General features: G+C 56.7%; 2 protein-coding genes across 2 annotated transcripts in view; both read left to right on the top strand.

The window, feature by feature from the left end:
* ahdc1 (AT hook, DNA binding motif, containing 1) overlaps positions 1-4,353 on the top strand; it is a gene marked incomplete at both ends in the record, with an annotated part of 18,754 nt that extends 14,401 nt beyond the window's left edge. The window contains 5 exons of the mRNA XM_084454962.1: positions 1-77; positions 216-323; positions 450-2,269; positions 2,526-3,908; positions 4,032-4,353. The exon at positions 1-77 is cut by the window's left edge and continues 906 nt beyond it. Of these exons, the coding sequence (XP_084311088.1) occupies positions 1-77; positions 216-323; positions 450-2,269; positions 2,526-3,908; positions 4,032-4,353 (3,710 nt within the window). The remainder of the gene's footprint in view (positions 78-215; positions 324-449; positions 2,270-2,525; positions 3,909-4,031) is intronic.
* Positions 4,354-7,842: 3,489 nt separating this feature from the next.
* Positions 7,843-10,893, top strand: LOC311322843 (putative methyltransferase-like protein 24; the record flags this gene model as incomplete). The annotated part of the gene is made up of 5 exons (XM_084454961.1): positions 7,843-8,115; positions 9,080-9,178; positions 9,447-9,577; positions 9,790-10,057; positions 10,558-10,893. The coding sequence occupies 5 exons, from the start codon at positions 7,843-7,845 to the stop codon at positions 10,891-10,893; spliced, it is 1,107 nt and encodes a 368-aa protein (XP_084311087.1).
* Between the last annotated feature and the right edge of the window lie 907 nt (positions 10,894-11,800).

Here is an 11,800-nt window from a genome sequence, read left to right as displayed (position 1 = left end):
CGGGGCTGGGGTTGCTGGAGGGAGTCCTGGCCGCCGCCCCCTGCCCTCCCGCGGACACCCCAGCGCCCCACGCCGCCGTCAACTCCGCCCCCCCTCGCCCCTCCCCCCCGCCTCGCCCCTCCCCCCCGCCTCGCCCCTCCCCCCACTCGGCCGCTCCCCGCCTGCTGGCCAATCCGATGCCCCGGCCGCGGCCGCGCCCTCGATCCCGGCCCCAGCCCCGCCCCCCTCCTCCACCGCCGGCAGTGAAGAAGGTGGAGCCGGCGCCGGTGCCCGCGGACGACCCTCCTCCCCCCACCAAACGGAAGCGTGGCCGATTCGTTGGGGTCGGTAGAAATGTCGAAAAATTTATGCTGAAAGTGGTGTACACAAAACAAACAAATAAATACAATATTTTAGTGGTTTATGAAAAACAAAACTTGTGCTGCTCTTGTCGTTTTGGTTTCCGCCAGGTCAGGAAGATCGTGGTCAAGGTGGCCCGCATCCCTGTCAACCTCAGCCGGCGACAGAAGAGCTACAAGATCTCCTCCATGGAGACGGTTATCGGGACGGACAAAGGCGGCGTCGGGGGCGAGGGGGGGGCGGAGGGCGCTGAGGGGGGTCCCGTGGTGGTCCGGGAGCCCACGGCGCTGCTCCGCATGAAGAACAATGGCAAGAGCGTGATGGTGATGTTCCCTCCGGGAGAGCTGCCCGTCATCCTCAAACGCCGGCGGGGGCGGCCCCCTAAGCAGATCGTGCTGGGGACGCCGGACCCCCGGAACAGCGGCGGCGGGAACGCTCCCGGGAATGCCGCCACCGCCGACCAGACCAAGAAGCCGCGGCGTCGGCGGCGGACTAAGCTCCCATCCCCTCAGCCGTCGTACGTCGGCGACACCAACGACGTAAAGGCGGAGTACGGCGACGTCCTGTCCAAGCTGGCGTTCCTCAACCGCCAGCCGCCGGCCACGGGGCGCTGCTCGCCTCCGCGCTGCTGGACGCCCAGCGAGCCCGACAGCTTCCACACGCCGTCGGACAACCCCGGCATCTCCGCCCTCCTGCACCGCCTCACGGGCTTCCGGCGCCGTGGGGGCAGGGGCGGGGGCGCGGGGGGCCGTGGGGGCGGGGCGGCGGGCGGGGCGGGCGGGCAGGAGGGCCCCAAGAGCACCTTCAGCGACTTCTTCGAGACCATCGGCAAGAGGCAGAAAGCGGCGGCGCCGCCCTCGGAGACTGGGCCGCCCCGGAGGCGGGGCAAAGGCGGAGGAGGAGCCGGCGGCGGTCGGGGGGGCGGGGCGGTGGGGGCGGACGGGGGGGTTGGTGGCGGAGGGAAGGAAAAGCAGGTCAGGAAACGGCGCCCGCGTAAAAACGGGGGGTTCAAGGGCGAGGACGTGGCGGGCCCGGACTGGGCCAACGGAGCGGCGGGGTGCTGGGCGGAGGGTTTCGGGGAGAAGGAACGGGGTCCGGGCGGGTACCAGGGTTGCGGCTCTCCAAGGGGGGGCTTCCCCTCCTACGAGGGGGGGAGAGGGGCCGTGTACGGCAGCCCAGGGGGCAGCAGGGGGGCGGGGGTGTCCGCCGAGGAGGTCCAGGGCCTGTTCGCCGGATACTTCCGCTCTCTGCTGGACTCGGACGACTCCTCGGACCTGCTGGACATCTCCATGTCCAGCCCGGCCTCCTCGCGCGCCGACCCCCGCAAACCCCCCGCCGCCACGGGCTACGACTCCTCCAGCCCGGCCCCAGGGCCTGGCTGGTCCCCGGCCTTCCCCAAGCGCAGCCCCAAAGGCCCGGGCGTGGAGGGCAGCCCTGCCCAGCCCCAGTGCTCCTTAGCCAGGCCTCCGTTCAGCGGCTACAGCCTGGCCCAGACCTCCCCCACCACCTCCTCTTTCCCCAAGTCCGCGCCTCCGTCCCTCTCCCTGTCGCGCTCCCCCAGTTCCCCCCACCCCTCCTCCTTCTGCCACTACCCCTCCGGCTACTCCTCGTCCTCCTGCTCTCCCGGGGGCGGGGCCGCGCCTCAGAGGCCCACCGACTGCAGCTTCTCCTACGGAGCAGGAACCAGCGGCGGCAGCAAGGCCACCCCCGTCGGACAGGGCCAGATGGGCTATTCCAGCTACCAGGCGGCAGCCAAGCGGGGCTACAGTGGCTACCCCGGGCCGGCCCATTCCACCATGTCGCGGGGGGAGACGGGGCCGGCGTCTCCGGGCGGAGGCTACATGGCGATGGCTAAATGCAGTTCCTTTGCCTCCTCCTCCTCCTCTCCGGAGGGGTATAGACACTACCCCTCCAATCAGTGGAGCTACAGGTGAGCTCCCTAGACAGGACTAGGTTAGCGTAATCTTCGCTGGTGTATTGCTGGTCACAAAGAAAGCGTCTTATATCTATACATTTGAGTGGACATGTGTGTCATATAGTATTTTGTGTGGTATGATATATTGTGTTAACATATAGTACATAATTGTGTTAATATATAGTGTATATATATTACATATAGTGTGTGTGTGTGTGTGTGTGTGTGCATGTGTGTGCGTGTGTGTTTGTGTGTGTGTGTGTGTTCCCAGGCACAACTACGGCAGCTGGGGAGCGGACAGCTTCGGGCCTCAGTACCACGGCTACAGCGAATACGCAAGCAGCTCCGCCGAGCCCAAAGACATCCTGGACATCTCCAACTACATCCCCCAGAAGGCCAAGCGGCCTTCCTTCCCGGAGAGCCTGTCGGAATCCTCCTCCGACTCCTCCCACCTGGGCTCGGGGGCCGCCGGCCCCCTGTCCGCGTCGGGAGGAGGAGGAGGAGGAGGAGGAGGAGGAGGAGGAGGAGGAGGAGGAGGCGGGAATTACAGGCAGAAGGAACCCGCTCCTATTGGTGCAGACGGGGGCCAGTCCAGCCTGTCCAGCCTGGAGAAGCTGATGATGGACTGGCACGAGAGCTCAGCCGGCCCATCCTACAGCTGGAGCCAGAGCGTCCTCTTCCAGGGCGCGGCGGGCGGCAAGCAGGGCCGCGGGCGGCGGAAACGCTCCGCCGAACCCCCGCAAGCGGAGAGGGGGGGCGGGGGGGAGGGGGGCGGTCCAGCCCCGCCGGACTCCCCCTCAAGCCCCCCTCCGGCGGCCAAGCGCGGCGGCGCGGGCGGCCGCCAGCCCCGAGGCTCCCGGGGGGCGGGCAGGGGGGGTCTGTCCCCGTGCCAGCGCGAGCGCCCCCCTGCAGCCAAAGCCAAAGCCAAGGGAGGAGGAGGAGGAGGAGGGGGCGGCACCGTGGGGGGGGCGGGGCTGTTCCAGGAGGGGCTTGACTACTACAGCGGGGACAGCAGCAGCCTCTCCCCCCTGCCCACCCCGGCGCCCCCCCACAGCTACCCCCCGGAACCCTGTGAGTACCCCTCCCCCTACTCGGCCCACCCCTCCACGCCGTCGTCCGACGAGCGCTACCCGGCCATCTTCCCCGGCGAGTCTTCCTCCTCCCACTCCCCCGGCATCCCCTCGTACCCCCCCAAGCCCACGCCGCCGCCCCCCCAGACATACCACCCCGTGCCCCCCAGGACCTTCTCCCCCTCCTGCTCCCCGTCGCCCCGGTTGCTCCCCCACTGCGGCACGACCCTGAGCCCACCTCAGCGCGCCCCGCCGAAGGAGCCCCAGTACCCCCAGTACGACTCCCCCAGTTACTGCGGCTCCCCCTACTGGTACGGACAGGCGTCGCACGGCGGCAACAGCCCCGGCCCCCATGCGCACAGCGCTCACTCCGGCGCGCACGCCACCCAGCAGCAGCAGCAGCAGCACGCCAACGCGCACGTCAGCCCGCACGGCAACACGCACCCAAACCCCAACACTCACGCCAGCGCGCACCAGCACCCCAACGCCGCGCAGACCCACGCCAGTCTGAGCCCGCACGCCAACCCGGCGGCCAACCCCAGCCCTCACTCTAACCCCGCCCACCCGCACCACAGCGCCGCCCTGCACGGCAACGTCGGCAACCCTCACCACCACCACCACCCCCACCCCCACCCTAACAGCCACCACCAACACCCCCAACCCCACCTCCACTCCGCGCCCACCGCCACCCTCCACGCCCACCCCAGCCCCCTCCACTACGAGGAACGCTCCCCTCCCTCCCACCTGCCCCCCCACAAACGGGACCTGACGCCCCAGATGTCGGCCGCCGGCCACCGCCAGCTGCCCCACTCCCCCTACCCCTCCCCGCTCCACAAGGCTGCCCTGGACTCCTCCTCGCCCCTCCCGGAGGACCTGGGGTACCCCGCCCTCACGCCCCACCACTCGTCCTCCTCCTCCTACCCCGCGATGCCCCCCCGCTACCCCCCCCAGAGCGCCAGGGGAGGTGGGGTGCTGTGCCAGCTCCTGGACCCCCCCGCGGATGACAGCTTCAGCGTCACCAGCCTGTAGCTACAGGTGATAAACACTACACTACTCCCACATGCATATACTGTACATTATATTACATTACAGTCATTTAGCTGACGCTTTTATGCAAAGCGACTTACAATAATTGCATAAGCGTAGGAAGAGCCCATTTACAACTACTTGTCAGAATTCTCAAGTGCATCTACTTTCTAACACAAGTGACTAAGAGCATAATCTATTGCTGCAAGCAAAGTGCAAGAATAGCAATATAAAAATGCAATAGGCGCTTAAGAGGGAGGATCGTGGTAGTACTTCTTGAATATAGAACCCTGAGGTTCCAAATAGTGCCCCTTTTGTGCTAGGCAAAACCCTAAAGGGTTCTTTATGACCTGAAAGGGGATCTATGTGGAACCTTTTTCAGAGGGTTCTTCCTGTGTTCTGTATATTAGAATGTATACTGTAGTTCACAACTAAGGGCCCGTGTCCACATAGCGCTTTTTCCTGAGCGCCTGCGCCCTTTTTCAATTGTGTTCAATGAGGAGAGAGCGCTGGCGGTCGCATGGAGACAGGCGGCCTCTTTTTTTCGAGCGCTCTGGCTTTTTTTGGCGGCCGCTCCGAGCGCTCGGAAGTTGAAAACATCTCAACTTCTCAGAGAGGCGCTGGTAACGTCACCGCCGCTCTTTTCAGGCAAGTGCGACGGCAAGCCGTTTGTTCGTGATAAATAAATAATAGACTAGATAACGATATTCTATAGGATAATAAGTAATATAGAAATATAGTAATAGTAATAAAAGATGGCTAATAAAAGGCAAAGAAACACTCGTATACAACGCCGGTTGAAACAAAATAACCAGTCCAAGCGCAGCAGGAAGGAGGCGCTGGGACGTAGCTCTCCCCAGCGGGTTTCTGACAGAAAAAGGCGCTATGTGAACACGGGGCCTAACCTGTTCTAAGTAACTTGCTAGATAGGCTACTATAAGTGTTACTTTCACTCTATCTGTACTGAGACCTCCCTCTCTCTCTCTCTCTCTCTCTCTCTTGACAGGTGCATTCAATCTAAGCTTTTACAGATTTGTAAACATTTTTTAAGGAGACTGTCTTTGTGAGAGACTTCAAGATGAAGGGCGAGAATTAAGCTGCCAAGTTTGGACAGTCTAGCTTTAATGCTCCAGCACTGACAATCAAGAGCCTACTGCAACATAGAAACCCCAACACACACACACACGCATGCATGTGGACCCCAAGACAGGAGGCCACACAATCGCACAAGTACAGTATGTGCATATACATCCACTCCCTGTACACTCACACACGCACACACACACAAACACATACACACACACACACACACACACACACACACACACTCAGCTGGAAAGAGAGTGTGGCCTGGAGGAGCTCACTGAGGACTGACGCTGATTGGCTTATGGACACAGATTTACAGACATGCCATGTCCCTCAGAGTCGAGCTATGCTGCTTGGAGGACTCCATTTCCCAGAAGTCTCTAGTTCACCGAACTTCACACGTCATCTTGCAGTGCAACAGGAATGCTGCTGATTCTGGACCACATCGATCTCTCTCTCTCCCCCTCTCCATCTCTCTCTCTCTCGTGCTCTCTCGACCCCCTCTCTTCACCTCTCCTCTCTCCTCCTGTTCCTGCACTTCCACTGTCCACTACCCCTGCACTCTATCCACTACGTCTGCACCCCACACCCTCTCCCGCACTCTCTCCTTAACCCTCTGCCACACCTTGCCCCCCTAACAACCTCTGACACGCCCCCTAACAACCTTTGACACGCCCCCCTAGCTCTGACTCCTCCCCCCTCGCTGTGCGTGTTCTGCCCTGGGGGAGAGGTGGACATCCAGTATCTCTGCTCTTGAAATACCAGCATCTGTATATAGACTCCAGCTCCGAGCCGTGAGACGGCCGACAGGCCTATGACCTCACCCCCCCCCCACCCCCCCCCCCAGCGTTCCCTCAGTGTTCCATCAACGTTCTGCCGTGGTTTCTGCTCCGGGGGGAAAGGAATACAGCATTGAGACTTGACATCCTGTGTTTCGCTGTTTAAAACTATGATGAGGGGAAAAAGACACATGTGGCCCCAAAGACACAGAAGTGTGTGTGTGTGTGTGTGTGTGTGTGTGTGTGTGTGTGTGTGCGCAAGCATATGGATAGATGGTTATGTATGTGTGTGTGTGTGTGTGTGTGTGTGTGTGTGTGTGTGTGTGTGTGTGTGTGTGCAGGGTCAAAGGGGGAGGAGCTCTGGCTCGTGGGGTCTCTCTCCCTCCTCTCACTCTCTCTCTTCTTTTTCTGTGGTCTTGTGTTGTTTGGTGATTTTTGTGATGAAAAATTGTATATCTGTCTGTTACATAATGTATCTGAGGTGCAAATATTTAAATACACATTCTGTTCTCGCCATTGGTAACCTGGTCTGGTCTACTGCTACTTTAAGGTGGGCCTGTGTGCGTTGTGTGTGTATGTGTGTGTGTGCAAGAGTGAGTGTGAAAGTGTTTTGATTGTGTGCCCACCATGTGTGTGTGTGTGTGTGCGTATGTATGTGTGTGTGTGTGTGTGTGTGTGCACATTTGTGTGTGTGTTTCAGCTTAGTATTCAGCTAGTCAGTGGGAGCAGAGAGTTCAGATAGGGACACGGCTGAGAGGGGTGGGGGGGGGGTATAACAACAAACAACATGTTTCCTTCATACTTCAGACTGAGCGAAACAAAGCTAGCTTTCACCGCGATGCCGCCAACACAGACTTCCATAAATGGACTCGCGCAAACAGAAGCGTCTAATAGGGTAGCTGTTGTTTGTCCCCACTGACAAAACACTGAAGATGTTCTAGATGAACATCCTCAAAGCCCAACCCTGCAGTCCGGGTCAATGCCCTACATGGGAGGACTTTTCTGGAAATAATGCAGCTGTTGTGTGCGCGTACGTGCATCTGGAGAATGCAATATTATTTTACTGTAGTGTGTAGGCCTATAACTTAAGCAATTTGTCAACCGGCTGACTAAACAGGTCCAGGGAGAAACGGCTGGCTGCGCTCGAGACTGCAGGATACGGCGATGATGAGAGCGCGAACAACAGACGAATTTAAGTCTGGTTCTCTGATCTAGTAGGCTTTACAAAAAAAGAGTTAATTTTAATTTAGACCTATAGGCCTACATCACGAAACGGACTTTAAATGGCTTAAACCTCTTAAATGTCTTAAAACCTCTTACAATCAATGCACTGGACAAAAAGTAGTTAGGCCTAGCTACAATAGGCTACTATAGGCTGCGTCCATCGCCCTGTGTCAATACGTCCACGACAAAGGAATGCACTGCGTCACCACTTCACCCTTGGGCCAAAAGGGAGGCGAGACGCGGGGACAGAAAGAGAGTTGTCTTGTCCAGCGGGGAATTTCTTTTCAGACCGGAGTCTCGCCCACCCTGCCTCTGCTCCAAAAAGTATAGTCCGTTGACTCTCACGGGACAACACACCGGAGGCAGGGGAGCGCGAGATGATCCCCGGTGCTAAGGAGGAGGCATGCCAGCCGGTGTACGGCGCGTGCTCCCACGCGCGGGGCTAATTTTGATCCCGCCGCTCCTGATCGCTCTCCAACTCCTGGTCGTTCTCCGGTTGCCGCGAAGTAGCCCGGTTGGTGAGGACGGGATCGCCTTCTCGGTTATAAGTATAGAACCCGTGAGAAGCGCGCGCCATCGAGGTTTCTTCGAAAAAGGACCGGAGTTACTGGCGGACGACGAGGAGGGGAGGGGAGCGCGCGGGTACCAGGACGAGAATGAGATGCCCACGCACCAGGTAAGGGTTCGCACAGTGCAAAATCTGATGAGACACTATAGCACAGACTCTCTCTCTCTCTCTCTCTCTCTCTCTCTCTCTCTCTCTTAAGCTCATTTACACACACACACACACACACACACACACACACACACACACACACACACACACACACACACAGGCGGGTCCCAGGGGCTGTTTTGAAAAAATACATGATGCCACAGGTGAGGACAGGCGGACCGAGTTGTTGAAGCTGCCCCCCCCCTCGATTGTGAGTGGTAAGGGGGCTGTGGGGGCTTCAGCTGTGTGTGTGTGTGTGTGTGTGTGTGTGTGTGTGTGTGTGTGTGTGTGGGAATGCCCCCCCCCCTCCCTACCCATCCTCCAGGCCTTATTGTCCAGAACACCACTCCTCGCTGTCCAGCCCTTTCACTTGTTTGCTCACCTCTTTACTGTCCATCACTCTCTCTCTCTCTCTCTCACTCTCTCTCTCGCTCTCTCTCTCTCTCTCTCTCTTGCTCTCTCTCTCTGCCTTGGCTCGCTCCTCTGACTCAATGGTGAGTCATCGACTCCCCACCCCTTCTCAGGCTGCCATGGTGACCGCAGGGTTCGATAGGTCGGTGTGTGTGTGTGTGCGTGTGTGTGTATGTGTGTACGCGTGGGTGGGTAGGTGGTTGTGTGTGCATGTTGAAATGCCTCAGGCAAGCATGTCACCAGCAGGGCTGGGGTCAGAGTCTGTGACCTGCCCCCGGTCTCTCACAACTGGGGGAAACGCTCTCTCTCTCTCTCTCTCTCTCTCTCTCTCTCTCTCTCTCTCTCTCTCTCTCTCTCACACACACACATTCCTGTCATTCCTCTGCATTATTTATTCTGACCTTCCCTCCTTCTGAAACCCCAGAGTTCCATCCAGTAGCCAAGTTAAGCCACAACTTCTGTGTGTGTGTGTGTGTGTGTGTGTGTGCGCGTTTGTGTGTGTGTGTCTCCTCAGGGGGCAGGTAAAGGTCTGGAGTTGCAGCCGTGGGCCACGGGGGAGCCCTCGTTCACGGCGGAGGTTGATCGTCTGATCGCCTGCATCACCACGCCTCAGGTACAAAACAAAACCCACTCTGCTCAAGGAACATAAAAGGAAATGTCAGAGACGTCCTCAGTTCACGTTCTATCCTGAACTACCGGCGCACTGGAAGCCAAGTGAAGCTAAGCTTCCATGGTTATATAGATTTCAAAATGTGACTCCTGGCTCTTATTTTTGGCACACAAATTTAGAACACTTACAGAGGGGAACACTTACATTTGAGGCCTAGACCTAATGATGGCAGCTTATCCCCACTGACCCCCCATTTCCTCTCCCCTGACAGCTGAACTGTTCTAGGGTGCTGTCCTCAGGCAAGTCCCAGGCTTCACAGGCCTCTGGAGAGCCTTGGTTGCTGTGTTTGGAGGGCTGGAGCCTACCAAGCGAGAATTCTGCCTGTGTGGCATACTCTTTCAGGTGTGTGTGTGTGTGTGTACTCTTTCAGGTGTGTGTGTGTGTGTGTGTGTGTGTGTTCATAACCACTCGCAGAGATCAAATACTTGCTCATAATGAAACGGATTCATTAATCATGCACACAATAATTGAGCCACTGAGTCACTGAGAATCTGCTCCCCTCAACCACCTTTCTGTCTCTCCCTGCCTCTCCATCTGTCTCCTGACGTCTGCAGCATGGATGGTGGAGACGCAGAGTTCCTGAGAACTGTTTTAGGGGCGGGATGTCAGGTTCACAGGTTCGACCCCAGCCTGACCACATCAGGCAGCCGCCATATCGACATGACGGATGGTAGCCGTGGTGACAGAGGAGGCCTGGTCCAGCACCATCGGGTGTGGCTGGACTGGCGAGTTCCAAGGGGGCGCCAGCAGAAGAAGAAAGGCATCTTGGGTAGTGGGTCTCGAACACTGGCAGTGATTATGGAGGCCCTGGGACATCACACGGTAACAGACACGCACATGCACTCACACACACACACACACACACACACACACACACACACACACACACACACACACACACACAGTAACACATACAAACACACAATGCAGCATACAAGTAAATGATTATGAGTGAAGGGAGCACACCACAGTAACACACAATCGTACCACTCTGCAGATACACACACACACACACACACACACACACACACACACACACACACACAAAGCATTCTTACTTTCAAGTTCCCATGGCAACAGGGCTCAGAGCCATTCCTGGGTGCCATGGCAACAGTGTGATTCAATGAATCAGAGCTGTTACGTGGTTTGACCACTAGGAAGCACAACAGGAGTTTTGTTCTTCTTTGTTTCTCTCTACCTGATACCACTACACAGGATTTTCCCAAATGTCCAGATAGAAGTTGTGTTGAACAGGTCATAAAGTCACACATCTCCATACAAGCGTCCAATCAGACAACAACCTCTTTTCTTCTTTTCTTTAGGTCCATTTCCTCTACGCTGACCTGCTCAGCGCTGAGTGGCGTGTTCTACAGAACTGGGCGGAGCTCGGAACTCTCCAGAGAGTCCGTCACCTAGTCGCCACGGTGCACATGCAATGGGCCGGGTTCGAGGTGGGTGGGACAGACACAGAGGTGGTCCGCTATTGGTTCAGTGTTATACAAGGGCTTCACATGGCTGGATTTCAATTGGTCCATAGTTCTCCTGGGGAGGGGGAGAATATACTGAGACAGAAAGTAGCAAACGCGCGCAACTCCTACACACTCAGCTGGGTCAACACAAGACCTAGACTCTGGGACACGCATGCATCAGTCTACTGAGTCAGTCAGCTGTGGAGGGTGTGGAGTCTCCCTCTGGTGGAGAAGAGTTTAACTGCAGGTTCCTCCTGGTCCCACCCTCCTATTCACATAGCTGACTAGTTATGGTCTAATTATTGGTCAGCCCCCCCCCCCACACACACACACACACTTCAGCTCCGTCCCTGTAGTTTCACAAGCCAGTCTCTAAACGCTTCACTCAACTAACTAACTTTCAGCGTCGGAGAGAGATCTGGCATCTACCGTCCATGTATTCCTATTCATTTTGAACTCAAAATCAAAATCTGACACTAGATCAGCACTCCTGCTGTGAGACAATTAGTCATGGGCCCAGGTTTCTGAATGACCAACTGAATAGGCATACTAGCCTACATCCAAATATCACTGAGTCAGGGTGTAGCAATGGGATCTGGCTGCGCAGGTTTTTATCTGGTAAGTTAGGTGAGTCACAGACTCAAAGCTTTGAGGTGCCAAACCACTTAGCAACGCTCTACTTTGTGGTGCAATACTGTACAGCAACACATTGACAGGCCTGCTAATACACTTGAATCTGTTTTGCTTCCAGAGGCACCGAATTCATGGGTGGGAGGGAACGTGTAATTTACTTGAAATGTGTTCATTACTCATGCTTTTTACTTGAACATGGAGGCTAGCTTTGATTTCCCCTACATCATGTTCTTCACTGGGTTTATTACGTTAGCCTATTCCTCACTGTTTAGAAAGGCGATCTATTGAATGTGTAACCATGCTTTTTTATCTCAAATTGTGCAATGTAAAGACTTTAAAAAAGATATATATATGTGTGCAATAAAACAGTTTTCACACAGAAAAATGTATGTCAATTTCATAAGACTCAACATTCTTGAATCTTGAAAATTGTTCTATGCCAATGTTCTGGACGGTTGCCTGT

This window comes from Borostomias antarcticus (genome assembly GCF_949987555.1).
Source record: "Borostomias antarcticus genome assembly, chromosome: 21".
Taxonomy (NCBI): domain Eukaryota; kingdom Metazoa; phylum Chordata; class Actinopteri; order Stomiiformes; family Stomiidae; genus Borostomias; species Borostomias antarcticus.
Note: the sequence above shows the minus strand (reverse complement) of the source record. Positions and strands in the feature narration are given on the sequence as shown.